The sequence below is a fragment of the Spinacia oleracea genome, chromosome 3 (genome assembly GCF_020520425.1).
Source record: "Spinacia oleracea cultivar Varoflay chromosome 3, BTI_SOV_V1, whole genome shotgun sequence".
NCBI lineage: Eukaryota > Viridiplantae > Streptophyta > Magnoliopsida > Caryophyllales > Amaranthaceae > Spinacia > Spinacia oleracea.
Window position 1 is genome coordinate 48356934 of NC_079489.1, and position 21457 is coordinate 48378390.

The window sequence follows — 21457 nt, forward strand, 5'->3', positions numbered from 1 at the left end:
GGCGTGTCTGGTAGAGACGGTATGGAAACCAACGATGAGGGTATGGAAGCCAACGATGAGGGTATTGGCTCAGATGATGATGACCCTGCCGATATTATAGTGGCCGAAGTTCTTGCGGATGAGGCTAAGGAGCAGCCTTATTTTACCGACGACTCCACGGACGTTCACAGGAAAGAAGAGCTTCCCCCTTTAGAGACTCTTCCTCGCACGACAAAGATTTTGACGACATGGCGCGAGTTGATTATTAAGAAGAATCATGTAGTACATGGGGGGGTTTTTCTTGGCTTACCGGCTGAATATAAGTTGGTAGTGCCGGCTGAAGGTGCTACAATTTTTGATTGCCCTACCGGCCATATTGCTGTTTATGCGAAGCATTTTGATTTTGGGCTTCGCTTTCCTTTGCATCCTTTCGTTGAGAAGATATTTCGCGCCTGGAATGTCTGTTTGGCCCAGGTTACACCTACTACTATCAGAACCGTTATTTCTTTCGTCTGGCTGTGTCTGTTTAAGCAATGGCCGCTGACATTAAATTTATTCAAGCGATTGCTGTGGCTAAAGAAGGACGGTGAGACAGGGTGGATGTCGGCCTATAGTTCAACAAAAAGGAAGACTGTGCATCCTCCTCTGTCGAGTTGTAAAGACTGGCAGGATCGTTTTTATTTTGTTCAAGTTCCCGACAATTTTCTTCTTCGGCGGACTTTTACCAAACCTAGGCCTCGAATGGAGCAGTATAACCAGCGTGGTTTGGGCCGTCGGGAAAGAAAAGCATTTGATTATTTAGAGTGCGACATTCTTGATGTCGGCCTCAGCAAAAAGCAGGCTGTAAATAGAAATTGGCTTCCTAATGCCTATTATATTTTGGGTAGCCAACCGTTGTCTGCTGTCGGCTTATGCAATACTCATTGCTTTGGTAAACACACCATTAGTTGATTTGCCCGCCTGAAAATACTCATTTTTTCCTTTATTTTGTACAAGTGTCTTTCCGGTATTAATTCCTTTGTCGTCTTTTTCAGGTACGAAAACCTTGGATAGAGAACTTCTTGGTTTTGACGAGAATTGGAGACCTGTGTGCACGCAGCCTCCTCAACCTAAAGCTAAATACGACACAATATCAACGTATTCGACACGAGCTTCCTCTCGTCGCTCTACTACCACTGTTGCAAAGAATCGTGTGAGTGCCGCCTGCAAATCCAAATCCTCCTCTGTCGTTGTTTCTCAAGCTCCGCCTTCATCCACAATGCAATCCAATCCAACAGGCCGAGGTGGAACCCGCCGAAAAAGGTCGTCTCTTAATTCCAGTCGGTCTAATCCGACTAAGAGGGCAAGGGCCACCGATGAGGATGATGCTTACGCCGATTTCGAGGCAAATGAGCCGGTCTTGGAGTCTGCCGCCAAGAAAACTACTGATACCACCCCTCAGGCACAGCCGTCTCCACAAGCTTCTCTTGAGATTTTGGACGAGGGTCCTGTCGGCGGTTTTATTGAGGACTTCCACCGCCAAGCTACTTCTGCTGCTGTTACCGGTGGTAATTCTAGTATGCCTCCTATCAGTCGCAGCGAGAACAAGTCTGGGGATTCTAGGCTGAATTATCACCTACCCCTCCGCACCGGTGGTTGGATCGAGGATACTCCTTTCAAGATTCCACCGCAAATGAAGTCGTGGTTCGAGACTCCTGGCGAACCTACCGACCAGTTTTATCCCACCATTGACCTGTTGTGTGGGGAGTCGGTGGCTACTGATTCAGCTAAGGACGGTGGTGACTTAGGCTACCGTGCCTTTAAAGATTTGATAACGCCTGCTGACAGGCCACAAGGTCAGATTGATGCCCCTGCTGCTCAACACTTTAATGACCTCTACAAGGTATGTTATCTTGTTTTTGTTTTTTTTTTGTTTTTGTGTATACATTTATTATACGCATATATTTTTTATTTGCAATATGTTTTTTCGGTTGAGGGCTATTTTGATTCCCTTCCTTGTTTTATATTCAGGCCGTTCAGTCCAGCATGGATTTGTACTATGTTTACCGCTGGAACCAGCTGCAGCTGACTCAGAATAACATTGATATGGCTGACTTGAGGAAGCGGGCTGAGGATGCTGAGTCCTTGCTGGAAGACAGCAAGAAGAAGTTGGATGCTGCGGCTTCTGATTTGGAGGCGGCTAATAAACGGCTCAAGGATATTGAGCCTAGGCTGCAGGCTGAGGCTGAGAGAGCAGACGGTTTGGATCAACGGCTGGCAAGTATTAATGCGAGCTTGCCGGGAGTAAGGAAATCTGCCGCCAAGAAAGCCGTTGATAAACTTCTTCAGTCTGACTGGTTTAACGACATTTTGACTTTGCGCCATAACGGCGGTTGGTGTGCTGCGCATCGGGTCGTTTGCCATGTGAAGAAGCTGGACGAGGATGGCTGGCAAGAGTTTGAAGATGGCTATGAGGAGAAAGAGCTGTATAAGGTTGCAACCGGCTTTGAGCCTCAGGAGCTACCCGAGGCGGTGATTTGCAATGCTAATCAGAGGACCCTGCCTCCTTTGGATGTTCCGGAAGCAGCATATTGGTCTGATGATGAGCATGCCGTTTGACGGTTTCGGCAGTCATCACCTCCCTCCTCTTGCGGATCTTCTTCTTTTCCCAGCCGGCCTCATACTTGTTAGGATTTTTGATTTTTATTTTGGCGGCTGGCTTTTGATTTTTTGGCAAATGCTGTTAGGGCACTTTAATGTTGATGTAATTTTAATTTATAACATCGTATTATTGTGGCGGTGTTGGTTTTATTCGGCATCCCTTTGTGCCTTGTTATCAGCTAATCACTTCGCAAGTTTTTTGGGTGATGGCTGTCGGTTTTTCGTGTATTTCCTTTTGTGGCCATGTATTTATAACAAGTAATTTTTTGATTTCATATTTACTTCGTTTTGCGTATGATACTTCCAATTATGCCGGTATTACTATCTTTCCAGCTTGTTGAATGTTATATTTCGAAATGAATGTTCCTTCTACTGATATCACCTCGTTGAATGCTACGCTTCACAATGGAGTGCCCCTTAACGGCATTTATTTTCTCCAAAGCTACTAATCACAACAACTTTATTATGGACTGCTACGCTTCACAGTAAAGTGCCCATACGGCATTTATTTTCTTTACTGTTACTGATCACATCCATATACTTCGTTGAATGCTACGCTTCACAATGGAGTGCCCCTTAACGGCATTTATTTTCTCCAAAGCTACTAATCACAACAACTTTATTATGGACTGCTACGCTTCACAGTAAAGTGCCCATACGGCATTTATTTTCTTTACTGTTACTGATCACATCCATACACTTCGTTGAATGCTACGCTTCACAATGGAGTGCCCCTTAACGGCATTTATTTTCTCCAAAGCTACTAATCACAACAACTTTATTATGGACTTCTACGCTTCACAGTAAAGTGCCCAAACGGCATTTATTTTCTTTACTGTTACTGATCACATCCATACACTTCGTTGAATGCTACGCTTCACAATGGAGTGCCCCTTAACGGCATTTATTTTCTCCAAAGCTACTAATCACAACAACTTTATTATGGACTGCTACGCTTCACAGTAAAGTGCCCAAACGGCATTTATTTTCTTTACTGTTACTGATCACATCCATACACTTCGTTGAATGCTACGCTTCACAATGGAGTGCCCCTTAACGGCATTTATTTTCTCCAAAGCTACTAATCACAACAACTTTATTATGGACTGCTACGCTTCATAGTAAAGTGCCCAAACGACATTTATTTTCTTTATTGTTACTGATCACATCCATACACTTCGTTGAATGCTACGCTTCACAATGGAGTGCCCCTTAACGGCATTTATTTTCTCCAAAGCTACTAATCACAACAACTTTATTATGGACTGCTACGCTTCACAGTAAAGTGCCCAAACGGCATTTATTTTCTTTACTGTTACTGATCACATCCATACATTACCTTTGCGTGTTGATTTGTGCCGCGTTTGTTTTTTGCTTTTTTTTTCTTCCTTCATTTATGGACTGGCCGTATTTGAGGACCGCCCTAATTATACATAACAGAAAAATGCAGACTGCTATTGCAATCAGTCTGCTCATACATAATCATTACAGTTTTTCAAACATAGTACTTTCTCAGAGTACTGGCGTTCCAGGAGTTTTTGAGCGCGGTACCATCCATTTGCATTAACCGGTATGATCCAGGAACTATTTCCTCCCATATCTGGTATGGTCCTTCCCAATTGGCTGTCAGCTTTCCTTGAGCATTTCCTTTTCCTGTTGCTGCCGTTCTCCGCAGTACCCGGTCTCCTACTCCTAGAGGCCGGTGCTTCACTTTCTTGTTGTATGCTCTGCTCATTCTGCTTTTGTATGCTGCCGAGCTTACTTCTGCTTTCATGCGGATTTCTGGCATGAAATCCAACTGATGTCGCAGCAGCTGATCGTTTCTCTCCTCATCGTAATGCTGGATTCGCATGGTTGGCAGAGCCATTTCTGCCGGTATGACAGCCTCAGACCCAAAGCTCAATTTAAATGGACTATCGCCGGTAGCCTCCTTGATAGCAGTTCTGTTGCACCACAGAATTTCTGGCATAAGATCTGCCCATTTGCCTTTACAGTCTTCTAGCTTCTTTTTCAGTGCAGCCAGGATTTGCTTATTCGCCGCCTCTGCTTGCCCATTGCTCTGTGGGTGACATACTGACGAGTGAGCTAACTTTACTCTGTATAATCCCAGGAAGCATTGTATGGGTGCACAATCAAACTGTGATCCATGATCAAAAACTATTGCCTGCGGCAGCCCGAATCTTGTTATTATATTTTTCCATATGAACTTTTTCACCTGGCTTGCCGTTATTTTTGCTACCGGCTCTGCTTCTATCCACTTGGTGAAGTAGTCCACTGCTACTATTAAGAACTTGCGCCCTCCAGTCGCCATTGGGAATGGTCCAACAATATCCATTCCCCATTGTGCGAATGGGATTGGGTTCAGAATGGGCATCAAATCATTGGCCGGCAAGTTTATCACAGCTGAAAACGTTTGACATTTCTCGCACTTTTTTACATAAGCTCGACAATCTTCTAACATTGTTGGCCAGTAATAGCCTTGCCTTTGACAGATGATGGCAAGGGGTTTTCCACCGGCATGGTTCCCACATGTTCCTTCGTGCATCTCTTCGATCAGCCTTGCTGACTCGAATGCTGTCAGGCACCTTAAGAATGGCAGGCTAAATGACTTTTTGTACAACCGTCCCCACAGGATGATGTACCAAACCGAGTCCCTTCTTGTCTTTTTGGCTTCTGCCAAATCTGCTGGTAGAGCTCCAGTCTGTATGTATGTTTGGATATTATCGTACCATTCTGAGGTAGTTGTGGTGGCCATGACCCGTATTACCTCCGACTCCGTACTTCGCTTATTCATGACTTCCATCATGACTGTTCTTTTCAAGTCGGCGACATTTGAACTTGCTAACTTTGATAGTGCGTCTGCCAGTGTGTTTTCTGCTCGGGGTACCAGATTAATGCTGAATTTCTCTAGCTGAGCCGACACCAACCTCAACCTCTCCAGGTATTTGACCATTGAAGGTTCTTTGGCCTCATATTCTCCGCTGAATTGACTTGCTACCAGCTGGGAGTCTGTTGTCAGTATTACTCTTTTGGCATCTGCTGCGAGGCACATTTGGATGCCGGCAATTGCTGCCTCGTATTCTGCCTCGTTATTTGACGCGTTGAACGTAAACTTTATAGCATACTCAAAAATGTCTCCTGTTGGCGATTTCATGATTATTCCATCCCCACTGCCTGTCTGTGCAGCTGAACCATCCACTGACACATCCCATACTTCAGCTTGTACTTCATCTTCTTGGTATGACGCTTCAACTATGAAGTCCGCCAATGCCTGGGCTTTGATTGCAGTTCTTGGCCGGAATTCCAAGTCAAACTCGGACAACTCTATTGCCCATTTTAGCAACCGGCCTGATGTATCTAGCTTGCTGATGGCCTTTTCGAGAGGAAAGTTTGTCAGCACTTCGATTGTATGCGCATCAAAGTATGGTCTTAACTTCCTAGCCGCGATGAGGACTGCATATGCCATTTTTTCCACCAACGTGTACCTTGTTTCTGGGCCGTTTAGCACATGGCTCACAAAATATACCGGCTGCTGCCCTTTGTTTTCTGTTTCGGCTACCAGTACTGCTGCAACTGTTTTTGGTGACGCCGATATGTACAATTGTAATTTGCCTCCCTCTTTTGCCCTTGCTATTGTTGGCAGGTTCTTTAAGTGACTTTTTAGAGCTTCAAAAGCCTCTTCCTCTGCCGGCCCCCATTTGAACTTCTTGTTTTGCCTCAAGGTTGTGAAGAAGGGCATTTGCTTATCTGCCGACTTGCTCACGAATCTGTTTAAGGCGGCCATTTTTCCTGTCAGCCGCTGTATGTCTTTTACGCTTTTGGGTTGCGGCAGACTGATGATTGCTTCTACTTTTTCGGGGTTAGCGTCTATGCCACGCTCGCTGACCAAGAAACCCAGGAATTTTCCCGACCTTACTCCGAAGACGCACTTTTTTGGGTTCAATTTCATCCTGTATTTTCTCAAAGTTTCGAAAGTTTCTCGGAGGTCGCTAACATGATCCTCCTCCTTCCGGCTTTTTACGATAGAGTCATCTACATAGACCTCCACGTTTCTGCCTTTTTGGTCGGCAAACACCTTGTCGACCAGCCTTTGATACGTTGCCCCTGCATTCTTCAACCCGAATGGCATCGCCTTATAACAGAAAACTCCTGCATCCGTGATAAAGGCCGCCTTCTTCCTGTCTGATTTATGCAGGCTGACCTGATGATACCCTGAGAAAGCATCTAGGAAACTAAGCATTGCATGGCCGCCAGTGGAGTCTACCAGCCTATCAATCCGTGGTAGTGGGTAGAAATCTTTCGGACATGCTCTGTTAAGGTTGGTGAAATCTACGCACATTCTCCATGACCCACTTGACTTTTTTACCATTACTACGTTTGCCAACCATTCAGGGTAGTCACATGGCTCAATGAAACCTGCCGCCAGCAGTTTATCCACCTCTTCTTGTATTGCTGTCATTTTTTCCGTGGAGAAATTACGTTTTTTCTGCCGTACAGGCCTAACATTTCTGTCGGCGTTTAATCGGTGAACCATTATCTTTGGATCGATACCAGGCATCTCATCCGCCGAGAATGCGAAGATGTCTGCGTGCTCTCTCAGCAAGCTTATGAGGTTAACCTTCATGTCACTCCCCATTTCTGTACCGATCACGACTGTTCTATCCATGTTTCCAACCTCCAGCTCGATATTTTCTGTCAGACCATCTGGCATTGGTCTTGGTGCTGATACCGGCCTCTCATCAAAGTGTTCCATGTTCAGGTCGGTTCGACCCCTTTTTGTGCAGCTCTTCCTTTTTGACAGTTGTTCCTGTCTTGCCGGCTTAGTAGTCAAGTGTACCTCTTGCCTTGCCGGCTCAGTAGTCAAGTTCACTTCTGGGACCATTCTTCCCGGTGTTCTCAAAGCAGTCAAGTAACAGGACCTTGCCGCCAACTGACTTCCCCTTATCTTTGCCGGCCTTTCCAGGTTCGACATATATATCATTGTCAAGTGATAGGTGGAGACTACCGCCTGCACGTCATGTATGAATGGGCGACCGATGATCACATTGTAGGCCGCTGGTACTTTAATGATTAGGAAATCCACCATGAGATCTCGCATTTCAGATCCTTCTCCGATTTTCACCGGCAGCCTTATACTACCCTCTGGGTACACTGTAGATCCTGAGAAACCGATTACTGGGTAGTTCACCCTTTGAAGCTCGTCCTCTGGTATGTGCAGTTGTTTGAAGGCTTCCCAGAAGATGATGTTTGCTGAGCTGCCGCCGTCTACCAGTACTCTGTTCACATCGGCATTTGCTATGTCAATTGTAAGAACTAGTGGGTCATCATGCGGGAAAATGATGCCTCTGCAATCCGATTCCGAGAATGTCATCACTGGTATGCTGGGTGGGTTAGGCCACACTCTTGTGTTATGAAAGTTTACCATGTGCCTGTGTTCCTCCAAGCTTCTACTGGCGCCGCTTATTGTCCCTCCGTGGACTGGGCCGCCATAAATTACATACACGGGTGGTTTTTTCCCGCCATCCCTCTGTTCTGCTCTGGCACTGGTTTCCGGCTGTTTTTGCTCGATTCTAGGCGGCTGATATGGCTGCTCGATTCTAGGGTATTGTTGTTGATTTTGCTGTTGTGGCCGGTATGAATTGGTAGGGTTTCCCCCCACCGAGTTGTTGTTACCATTTCCTTGCCTCGCCCTATACTGTGAGAAATACCCCTTTCTGACCATATCCTCAATGTTGTCTTTGAGGTCTCTGCAGTCCTCTGTTAGGTGGCCGTGCTCATTATGGAAGTCACATAATTTCTTGACATTCCTTTCCCTACTCTGCATTGGTGGCGGCCTTCTCCAGCCGTCCATCTTGTTGTTTATGTTATAAATTGCCGTCCGCGGTGTGTTCAGCGGAGTGTAGTTATCAAAGAGTCCTCTGGACTCCCTTCTGTCTTGCCGACTTCTCTGCCCTTGTGGATTGGCATTTCTGTTATTCTGGTTTCTCTGGCCTGCCCCTTGCTGATTATTGCTCTGATTAAAATTATTTCCTCCTTTTCCCGTTTGTGGGTTATAGCCTGGATTGTACCCGACATTTCCGCCGGTTGCCACTACCACATTGGAGATCTTCATCATTTCATCCCCCCTGATGTACTCGTTGGCCTTGTGCAGGACGTCACCCAGATTGGTGTATGATTTCCGGCTGAGATATTTCTTGAATTCGCACTCTTGCATTCCCCTCATAAGAGCCAGAACAACAACCTCCTGCTGCAAATTGGGAATAGTGATTGACTCGTTGTTAAAGCGGGTGAGATAATCCCTTAACGGCTCTCTATCTCTTTGAGCGAACGACATCAACTCTCCCGATGATTTCTTTCTCTTCTGTTTGCTCACAAATCGTGACAAAAACGACGCCTGCAGCTGTCGGAAACTGTATATGGAGTGTGCCTCTATGCCCTTATACCAGCTCGCTGCAACTCCTAGGAGTGTAGATGGGAATACTTTGCACCACATGGCATCAGAATCAGTGTACAGCATCATGTGCTGTTCGAATGTGGTGCAGTGATCCTCCGGATCCGTCGTCCCATCGTATCTTCCTGTCGGGATTTTTATCCTTTCCATCCTTTCTTCTAGGATTTCTCGGCACAGAGGAGAATCCTTTGGCTGGATTGTCTTCCGTATAGCTATCTGTAGAACCGGCGCTCTTCGTTCATATTCCGCGATGGGGACTTGCTATGTTTCAGGCCATTCTGTTTCCGCCGGATCCGAGCGCTTTCTTTTTTCTGGGGTGCTTTCTTGATTCAGGGCGGTTAGGAGATCCCTAACAGGTAACTGGGGAACTGCCGACCTGGTCTTTCTTAGACTGCCGACTGACCCTAGCTGCTGCGAGGCTGGTAGCTCTGACAAAGCGGCCATCACCGCTGACAGTATTTTCAATTGCTCTCCCGTGAATACTTCCGACAGGGGAGACAGGCGCTCCTGCAGCGTCTGCTCCAGCGGAGTTTTCGGCTGCTCTCTGGCAGGGCTTTCTATTTCTAACTCATCATCGTCCTCCACTGTAAATTCCCTTTGTGCCGGTATCGAGGTGTTTTTTGTTGCTGGGCTTATAACTGATTGTGCTTGTGACGGATGGGCGGGGTTTAGAAGTGAGGGTTGGAACTTGGAGATTGTCGCCGGTTACGGGGTTGTTGCCTTTTCTTGACTTTTCTTTGATTTTTTACCGTCTTTCTGTGAGAAATCCATGCCGACTGTTCTACCGTTTCAAGGGATAAGGTCCCCTCCTTCTAGCGCCAATTGTTCCGGGTGTGGAATGAGAACAGCTGACTGTGGGATACTGGATTCCTGTCGAGATCGCCGGTTGATATCTGCACAACAGAATGGATTAACTAGCCTCGGGGGTGGTTCGAGGATCCCCCCTCCGATGCTTAAGTAAGATTACTGAGAGATTAAGAGATGATTAAGAGATGATTAGAGAGTAAGAAAGAAGTGTGTTTAAGTGTTTGTGTCCCTCATAGCAATAAATGAGGTGCTCCTTATATAGACCAATCCAAGGGTACGATCTGGTAGGTCCCTTGTGGTTAGATAGTGACCTGTTGATAGTGACCCTTGGTTGGTTGTCTTCATGATAATGCCGGTAGGTTGTCTTGCAAATAATGCCGGTAGAGGATATTTACCTAAGATGACCAGATTACCTGCAGGTTAAGTTTACATACGGGGAGTTCTGCCGGTACCAGGTGGTGCCGATAGGACACCCCGTACACCTGCTACCGCTAGTTTGGCCGAAAATGGCCTAAAGTAACTTGGTGTTTTTTAATTCATAAGTAACCTTGTTAACCACAAATTACATTTTACGGATGAAGATCAACATTAAGGAATTTAAACTACTTTGGGTTAATCACGCATTCATTTAGATTACATGAAAACATAACATAAATAAGACACCGGACTTAGGAGGAATGTGAACCACTTGATTAGGCAATGATGATAACGTTAGGATCGGCAAAAGCAGTCACAATCTGGTTCTGAAAACCAGCTCAACGCTTCCTGATGAAGCTAGACGTTAAATTACACACCGACGATCCATCTCCATAATGCATCTGAAAACCAGCCAATGATAAAAATTCGGAATATTTGAAAAGGGACATTTCCATTGCGCGCAGCTCCCCAATCCTAGTGATCAGTGACAATGTTCACAAATTTTCGGGAACCCTTAGTAGATTTATCCAGTCGACACTGTCGTTTTTGGCAGTTCTTTGACCGATCTTACGACACTAATACTTTTTCAATGACTGGTATGTAAGCAGCTGGCAGCTGGAGTATGCTTGTGACGCGCGGTAATACATGTTCGTGGAAGACGTCCTCCAAAGCACCGGGATTCTGTTCACCTCTGTCGTGCATAACCACAATAGTTTCCTTTTCCCTCTGAACAAGCCGGTGTAGTGCAATTCTCTCATCGGCATCCCGTTGTGCACGCCTCCTATTTGCAACCAAAACTTCCCTTTCTCTAAACTCCTTCAATTCGCCTTTTTAGCTCTTTCGCCCCTTGTTCTTTTCCCTATTGCTTCAATTGGATTCCTTTATTTGTCTCCATATCCTATTTGCATCCAAATTATATTTGCCTCTCTCTAAACTCCATCTCCTTTTTAGCTCTTTGGCCCCTTGTTCTTTTCCCTATTTGTTCCATTTATACCTCTGTTTTAAAAAAACATGAGAGGAAAAAAGAAAATACTTCAACTATTTTCTAAGATTAACCAGGATAAGAGCAATACTCTGGTAAGGGGTTGGTCACTTTTAACTTTTTAAGGAGAGACCTAGAAAAATTAAGTGAGTAATGGGAGATTGGGACGTAGGAAAAACACTGTGTAATTCATTTAATGCAGGGAAGAAAAGGAAGATTCTGTTTGCCCAAAACAGAGGTCAGAAGAACAAATATTACATGTACATACAATAAAAAATAAAAAATATATAATAATTTTAAAATTTTCACCTAAAATTCAGCAACTTTTTTTACGAAAATGATAAAGGTCGCATGTTGTGACCTTTAAGCCGTGTCATAATGATGACATGGCATGCATATGTGTCATTATGTAAATTGGAAACTAAAATATTTAACTTATTTAACCTATTATACGTGTGTTACAAAAGAGGTAGGAAATCTTAATATTCTAATTTGTTTCCTTCTTTATATCGACTACCTTATTTATATATTTTCATAGTAAAAATATTGCAAGGATAGTAAAAATATCATCAGCCATTTTTTTTTATATAAACCCCTCATTTTTCTTCACATTTTTTAGTACTGTAATTTTGTTTTTATTAATCAAATACTCCAATCAGTAGTTGTTTCATTATTGAAAGTTCAAGAAATTAATATGAGCTACTCAAGACCCGGCTATACCACGAACTGATATGAACCAGTGAGGGCCGTGACAATTAAATCCAAACCGAACCGGCCTGCTAATTTTTCAACCCGACCTTGTAGTAAAATCAACCCGTTCGACCCGAAACAATGAACCCCTTCCAAACTCGATCTGTTTGTCCGGATTGACAGCCCTAAGATTCCTTTTGATTTACTTAAGTATTGTTTAATGACTTTGTTTTTGGCCTCCACATTTTATCACGCTAATTAAATTACCCTTTTGTGCATCCGAACTTTGTCATTTCCTCTTCTTATCAAAGTTTCTCTACGCTTTCTAATTTATTTTTCCTTTCATGTTAAACAAGTTTTAACATAAATAACACTGGAAATTGTTATGGACCTTACTAGTGGTTGGAAGCGCGCGTTGTGCGCGGTAAGCGAGAAAGCACGTTAAATTGAGTAAAATTCAGCTTAATCACGACGGCCCAACCCGATACAAGTGTATGTGGGCTTGGGTAGTGCATGTGTTACATATCTTTAATTTTGTGCATGGCCCGACACGATACATAACAAGTGAAGTCAAGCTCATTCAGTCCCCAAGGCACGTGAACTCGACACGAAACACGGTTCGGGCCGGCTACAACCATCTTATGAAAAGGAACTATAATGTGGTAAAGTAGGTTTGAAGTCATACCCTATTGGTGGGGATAGTCCAATATGAAAAGGAAACTATGTTAATACTCCGTATAAATTATTTGCGCGATTCATTCTTTACAGAAATCCGGTCAATATAATTATATAACTACCAAAGACGTAGTCCTATATTTAATCGAAGTGCAATCATCTCCAATTATTTAAAACATATAAAATTAAATTTTAAATATAATACGGAGTAGTATGATTATACTAATGAACTACAGATAGAATTGGAGGAGGTTGTTAGGTAAATAATTATGTTATTAACTATTTGGCTAATTCTTCCATAACACCCAACATATAAACAAAACAAAAAATAAAGAATAAAAGATAAAGGGGAGTGCTATTATTGTTCATAGGTGCAAGCTCCCACTTTTAAGGGTTAAGGATTAAAGATTTCTGGTTTTGCATAAAAAAAAGTCATTATTGACCAGCAATGGTGAGAAGTTGAAATTCTTGAAGGTTGAAGCATATACTTCACGAATTATAATGTTCTTTGTACACTAGTCCATATTACACAACTTGAAGTCAATAAAAAAAACAATATTAACTAAAGGGTTAGATCAAGATTATCACCTATAACTCTATAAGTCAAACTTATTGCTATATTATTTTTATTTTTTATTAATTCATTAACTTGTTTGTACTCAGGGTCTCTGGGAGGAAAGAAGACATATAAAAAAAATATGAATAACAAACATAAAGAATACAAATTAAGTGAAGTCAATATTATTGTTTATAAGGAACTTGCTCCCACTTTTTAAGGGTTGCCCGTGTGCCTTGCGCACGGTATATCTAGGATACCTAATGGAGGTACTTTTGTTGTAATGTTCTATATGTACTTATACTAATGACATATAACTTACTTGATATCTCATCATGCAAAAATATGAACCAATAATGGACAAATCAAGTGATAAGTTATCCGAATTTCTAAATGATTTGTGTCTGAAATAGCTAATTTGGCTTTATCGTTGGTTAAATGCTCTCTGTAACAACAACATAGAAATGACAGAATACAATATCATGCAAAATACAAACTTGTTGTAGACCAATCAACATCTAATCATGTTATCAAGTTCGCACACAATCGTCAAATTAATTCCTGAACATTAACAAAACTGAATTGTATACACCTATATATCTGTGATAAAGAGTAATTTATATCCATTATTCTATCTATTGTTTCCTCATTTTCTTTAATTAAATGTTAGCTATTTATGAGTAGTAAATTGTGTGTGAGAGGTCATTACAAATTTAAGGGGGTTAATTAAGAATTTCTTTAATGAGAAACTCTACGCTACAATTCGAACACTGTTTAATAATTAGGTAGGCAAATAAATATTATGGCAACATAAAAAAATAATTGAATAAAGTACTCCGTATAATTAGTCCCAACATGTTGGTAATTGCGCAATTTTTCAATTCGACAAGACTATACAAACTTAAGAAAGGGAAGAGAACACGTGGGCAGAAGATGGAGAGAAGGGGAGCATGGTTGACTCAACCTATAAAAAGAATATAAAAAAATAGAACAAAAATGAAGAATAAATATAAAGTAAAGTGGATATTACTGTCCATAAGGTGAAAGATCCCACTTTTTAAGGGTTAAGGAAGGATAAGGGTTAGGACTTTTGGTTTGGTAATAAAGAGGTTAATTATCTTACGGAACTCCGTATTTGTCGGAAGGATTTATCGGGTGTAATTGTTTTTTTAAAAATTAATCAAGAAATAATTGCTTTTAAAAGTTTGTCAAGAACTCAAGATTAGTCCGTCATATTTTCATGGAATACCGAGTATATGATACTGCAGGTTACAATTTGTCCGTCACGGATTTTTAGTTGGGTGAGTTAGGCCCTGTTCTTTAGACTTAATTGCAGTTTCATTCAGTTCTGTTCATTTTATTTCAGTTTAGCTCAGCTTCATTCAACTTAATTCAGCTGAGCTCCATTTAGTTTAGATCAGGTCCATTCAATTCAGCTCAGTTTAGTTCAACTCCATTTAGTTCCATTAAGTTCAGTTCAATATAACGACATTGTGTTCCTCTTCTTCTTTAAATAAAATTACTCGATTAGACCCTCCTGTTTGAGAGGTTTAGGTTCAAGTATTTGTAAACATCCACAAACGCAAGTCTTGCGAGTATTTAAGCACTTCATCCTCCACACACACCAAGTAAGCAGCAAAACTGAGCTGGTTCTGCAAGCCATGTGTCGTACAAGCTATCATTGTTGATTGCGCCCTCTCGCTTGCCCCTTGTGAGCTCCAAGTGTCCTTGTATGCGCGTCTATGGCCCTACGACCATTGTTCGCCGTACAGTATACGACTATCTAATGTCTTACGACATGACAATTCGTGCGTCCAAGCCACGACACAAGTGATACAATATACAATTCTGATCTAACGACGTATCACATTGTTTTTCCGTCTAAATTTCCGATTAGTGATAAAAGGAATTTCCAATTCATTTAATCCCGCGACTTGGTATATACCATTGGTGTGACCTTGTAGGTTCGCTCAAGCGTAAGTTGCATGTGATCCTAATACGGATTATAACTTACTAATCGAAAGCATTTATCTAGCTAGATATTCCGATCACTGGATCTCAATGATCGAATTAACTATTCGATCTGATAACTTACTAATCGAAAGCATTTATCTAGCTAGTTTTGGGTTGGTTTTTTCCGAACTTAAATTGTATCCATAATTTCAGTTTTCAGATAAACCAGTTAGACGAAAATTTCAGTTCGATTACCCGCAATTCGGTTATGTTACCTGTACTTTCGGTTGGGGTATTTAAAATTTTCATTCTAGATCCGAGCAATGTCTTCGTAGAATAACATCAATGGTGAGAAATCATCAACTTCCAGATTGATCTACCATCTCTACTTCAATATCGGTTGGCACTCGGCAAATGGAAATACAATGTTCTTCTTTTACGTCCCAAAAAAAAGTTTGAAATTAAATACTTTTATTTCTAACACAGCTACAACTTCTTCTCTTAAGAAAGATAAATTTAAATAATTTTACCAACAACTCTAAAAGCCTAACAAGCCTACAGTTAATGCCTACAATCACATCTGCAATGGCATTGTAGCGTTTTAAGGCACTCAATTTATTCCTCGTTTTAGGCGATGGATTATTTTAACTTTTTTCGGACTAAATTAAATTCGACGAAGTTTAAGTTTGTAATTTAGTCCGTATTTTATGGGTATTGTTAATCACGTGGTCTCAAGTTTTTACACTTTTACAATAACAACAATAATAATAAACTGCACTAAAATCACATTCTCCATATTTTTTACTTCGAAATATTTGTTGGCAACTATCCTGGAAATAACGGATGGAGTAATACAGAGTACTTTGTATTACTCCTTCCGTCCAAATGTAAACGTACGATCCTTGAATGTAAAAATGAATTTTGTTTTAATAAGTTAGTAGTAGTTTGATCTAAATTCATTGTCCAACCTTTTCAACTTTGACACCCACAAAATTGCAAGTAGGGTTGCATACTAGCCGATCCGAGCTGAACTCTTACATGGCTCGGGTCGGTCTGGTATAATTTTTCCGAGTTAGAACTTCATTAAAAACCCTTATAGACCTAGGGTAGATAAGGATTCTCCAAGTTCAAGTTGAGTTTACACCTTTTCTGATGCTTGACTCGATACACTGTTAACCATTAAACCACAATCCAAGAATGAGTTGAATAGTCATGGAGGAACAATTCTTAATCCTTACTTTTATCATCATAGTTTGAAGTAGTCACTTATGTAGTTTCGATGCTTTCGGTGATTAAAATCAATATATAATAAAGTTTGTTTCGTGAATCACGTGTTCTCTTAAATTAATCAACTCACATGTTCTTTTGAGGGATTTGTACAATAATGTTTCACATATTATATACTCCATCAATCCCAATTTATTGTTTGCACCAACTCGTCACGTAGTTTTATGCCATAAGTTGTTTTTTGCTTATCTATTATAGACTACATAGTTTATTAGCCAATTGTCTAATTGAATAAAGGAAGACGTGGGTCAATTAATGTGATACATAATATTCTACTACTCCATAATGGTATTGGGATAAATGTAAAAAAAGGAACGCGTGACGATTAAATCGGCATGGGGGGAGTACTGAATACATAAAGATACGAGCATGTGTATTAAGATCAATGCATGATCTCTTGTTTTGGAGCTTATATCAGGATTGGAATTCAGTCCAATTATGATCTGAATCCTACATCAACCGATGATAACATTCTGAACCGAATCCGAGAAAAGGAAAATCCATCTGAACCCTGTAGGAGATGGGGTTTGTGTAAAATACGAAAACTCAACATGAATCCGAGTAGTATTGCACCTCGTCATTAAAATATTTAATTTACTTTATAATTTGTTAATAATATTTTTTTTAATTTTTATTCCTCAAGTAATCCGAACTCCTCTCACTCCGACAAAACAACCCGACACAACCCTATCAATATAATGCGAGTCCGTGAAAAAATCCGATTCAGAATAGCGATAGATGGGATATGTAGTTTGTATAATGCGACCCGATGCGACCCTTTTCCATCCCATTTGGAATTTTCCTTGGTGTCAAATATTAAAATTTCTTTCCTAGAGTAAGATAACGAAAATGTCCAAAATGACTTAAGTCAAAATTACGGCTGACAATTGACGTGAATACGTGATTACCTTACCTTTTATAAAAAGGCAAGTCATTTCACTTTGAGATTGCTATATTTTATTTTAAATACTCCACAATTCGTGTAGTAGTTTTGTGAAGAAAAAAGAAAGTCAGAAGGTAGTGTTAGAGCACAGTGTAAGTGTGTAACCTCATAAATCAATGTAAAGAAGGAAGAAGAAGGAAGAAGAAGAAGAAAAAGCACATCTCATATCGGTGATGGTGACGGTGGTCGGTGGTGGAAGTAACCGGAAGATCATCTCAAACAATAAATTCAAATGCTTTTGGGTCAACCGGGCGAGTGTGCCTTGTTTTATTGAATTTTTTTTTTGTTTCTTTGTCGCGCAGAAAGTAAATGTCAGAACACTCTGGACTATCTAATTTGATTTGATTTTATTTCTTCTTCTTCTTCAAATTGATTTCAATGTTGCAATTCATTATGTTTTTAGTTTTGTATGTATTTTAAATTAACATGATTTCACACTATTCACAAATGTGCGTTGCACAACTCGTTAATTATACTATTACCTAATCCCCTTAACCCCCCTTCCCTTCGTTTCAAATTAATTGTTACTCCGTCCAATTTATCTTTTCACGGTTGTCAATATATGATGTTAATGCTTGTGATTATTACAAAGTATCTCTAATTTGTTATCCGTATAATTGTATTCGTAAATAATACTTTGTATGAAAAAGTTAATATTCCGAAACAGCATAACTACGCAAACCAAACAAGACCCTGACGAATATATTTTTCTTTAAGAATAAGTCACCAACGATAGTGAAATTGTAATACGAAGTAAGAAGTACATAAATAGTGTTAAAAGTCAAAGTGTAACTCCACGTAAATTAGAAAAGTTCTCAGAGCAACTCCACGTGCATCAATTCTTTATTTTTCTCTCTAATACTAACCACACTTTTAAATTTCTTTAAAAAAAATTAAATAATTAATATAACTATTTTTGGAATATTAGGTTTGTTTTAACGGGAACAAGTTGGTTCTTACTCAACGGTAATATGATCGAGTTGGTTGGTGCTCAAAATAATACTACATATGTCCGAGTGGGAATGAATTGTATCGAAAACAACAACGCCCAATTTGTTTATATCTACTCTGCTCAAATGAATTTTTTCATCAAGTAAGACTTCTTTTTATTAGACTTATTTTGACTGAACTTATATTATTTAAAATTATCTGAACTAATCTGAACTTATCTGAACTTATTTTATCTGAAAAAAATTATTTGTGTGTGAAAATATCTGAAGAAAAAAACTTATTTTTGCTGAACATAAATTATCTGAACTTATCTGAATTTAACTGAACTTATCTCAACTTAACTAAACTTATCTGAACTTAATTTGTCTGAAATAAGTCAAAATAAGTCGAACAGAACATAACCTAAACTAATTATTTATATCTACCTCGTTCATACTAAATATTTGATACTAGAATATATTTGATACTGGTTTTAATGTACTCCCTCCGTACTTCCCTTTTTATTTTTTACGCTTTCCGTTTCTAGTGTCCCATTTTAATATTTACATTTACAATTTTTGAACTTATATTGTACTCCGTATAATGAAATAAATTATGATCTTGGGACATCTTTTTTATTATGCCACAAACTTAAGTCTTATCTTGATCCAAGTGTGGCATCAAAATTGTCGGCTTTATTTCGTGGATGGAACCATGATGGAACGTGCTTAGCAGGCCACCTCGCTCATGAACAATTCCAGCGAGTCCAGCCTTATACTACGCATGAAGTATTTGATACTTCGTATTAGAATATTCGATAATACTTTTAAGTGTTAATTTAGGATTCTAACTAACTTAGACATTTATTTGACCTTACTCATACTACACATTTGGTACCAGAATATATTCGACAATATAGATTTCGGTGTCAAATTTGAACACTTATTTAACCTCGCTCATAATACATATTTGATACTAGAATTTATTTGATACTGGTTTTAACATACTCTCTCAGCCCCCCCTTTTTTTTACGTTTTCCGTTTCTAGTGCACATTTTAATCTTTAGATTTACAATTTTTCCTTTTATACTGTATCAAAATATAAATTATCTTTTCCATTGTGCCACAAAGTTAACTATTACCTTGATCGAAGTGGGGCATCAAAAAATTGCCAGCTTTATTTCGTAGCCACAACTTTTTAACCATTGCATTGAGTCTAACAAAATAAGTTCAAGATGTTAAGTGATAATCCTGCTCATCGACAACCTATTAAAGACCTCCATACTCGTAAAAAATAATAGGTACAGTAAACACAGATTAATTATTTTTACTAGGTTAAAATTATGAACTTTAATGAAAAACAAGGTTTAGAGTTTAGCCACGATATTTGTATATTAAAAATAAACTTTCTTTGATCCCATGAGGCATGAGGCATGAGGGATTGATTGAGGGCATAAGGCGCGACCTTATTAGGAGTTACAAAATGTCGACTAAGTTACATCTAGTTGTTTCCTTGGCAATGAGCAACCCACTCTCTCTTTATCTATTTGTTCCAAAAATCAATTTGTCAATAAATGAATAAATTATTACGTAAATTTCTGAGTACTGACAAAAAAATTACTTCTCTCTCTGTTTGCAAAAGTAAAATGCCAGCCACAATTTTTTTTTTAAAAAATAATACAAACTCTATATTAATTGAGTGTCTCTAGAGTCTAGACCCTCTTCTTAATCCTTCCAAAGCACACACATCTCGTTTACATTTTGTTTATCATTTTCTTTTTCATTTTCATTGGTGCAAACTTGCAATTGAATAGGGAGTAAGGATTAACAAACCAATTTTTTTTAAAAAATTCGTGTTTTATTACTGGAGTACTTAGGCACTTACTTCGTATTGTTTTACCAGAATTAACACATAATTTAACTTCGTGTTTTCCCAAGAATAAGGGTGAAGAATTCTTGTTTATACTACCACTTATCTTAAGTAATCTTGTTAACCACAATACATTACTTAGGATCGTGTGATAAGATCATATATCGCAAACATGCAGTCCTTGTAAACTACTTAGTAAATAGAATGCAATAGTTCTAAAAGTAGAGTAACATAAAGTATAGTTGGCATGAGAGTTAAAGTTACGTGTTCAAATGAGTTACTCCAAAGTTTTAAATTGCTAGTTTTTTATTTCATACCCGTGAGACATCTTTTTCCATTGTGGAACATACTCTTACCCAGATCAAAGTTTGATGTCAAAATTTCCCAATTTATTTCGAACCCAAAGATCGCGATGATGAGTTGTAATTGTTTTATCGGCAGTCTATTAAGTCTTCCATGCATGAATCGTTAAATAATGTTCACGTCTACCTAGAATTAAGTAAAAATTACTTTGTATGCCTATTGGAGGCTCACTTCACATTGTGTCCTCCCATGTAAGGGGTGATAGGGTGCATGCTTCACTCGGGTGCACCTTGTATGTTATAAAGATTAAACTAAAGGCTTGTTCGGAGCAACTTATTAAGGGGTTGTTGTAAATCTTTCTTGGTAATATAAATTTACTTTTACAAAAAAAAAACTAAATGGTGTATAGCTCGACTTATTTTAGACAATATATCACCAAAGTACAAGTGGAATCAATATCAAGAAAACACATTCTACTTGACAGAAGATGCTATATTCACATATTGTGTAATAATATGCGTTTTCGGTATAAACTATATTTTTTATAAAACACGTTTTTTTGTATAAATAGATTGGATAAGATAAATTTTATAGGGGTTAAGGTAAAGATGAAGTTAGTTGTATACTAATATTCATCATACTAATTATTTGGTGCCATAAAACCTATTGTCTTAAACACACACGAAGTATAAAATATTTATTCAAAAATTATGTATTGTAAAGAAAAATAGGGTTTTGGGTTTTTCCACTCTCAATTTTTTAATGATTCGTCATTTGATTGATCCCATTAGGTGCGACCTTAGGAAATTTTACAATGATCGAACACATTTAATATGGTTGTTTCTTACCTTCTTGGCAATGATCAGTTGAGCACCCACTAACCCACTCTCTCTTTATCTATTTTTCCAGAATGCATTGTGTGAGTAATACGGAGTACTTTGTATTACTCCTTCCGTCCAAATGTAAACGTACGAT

General features: G+C 39.5%; 1 protein-coding gene across 1 annotated transcript; it reads right to left on the bottom strand.

Moving 5' to 3' along the window:
- Positions 1-4114: 4114 nt before the first annotated feature.
- Positions 4115-9220, bottom strand: LOC110796542 (uncharacterized). Its single transcript, XM_022001601.2, has one exon. It carries the CDS (start codon positions 9218-9220, stop codon positions 4115-4117), a length of 5106 nt encoding a protein of 1701 aa, XP_021857293.2.
- Positions 9221-21457: the final 12237 nt, after the last annotated feature.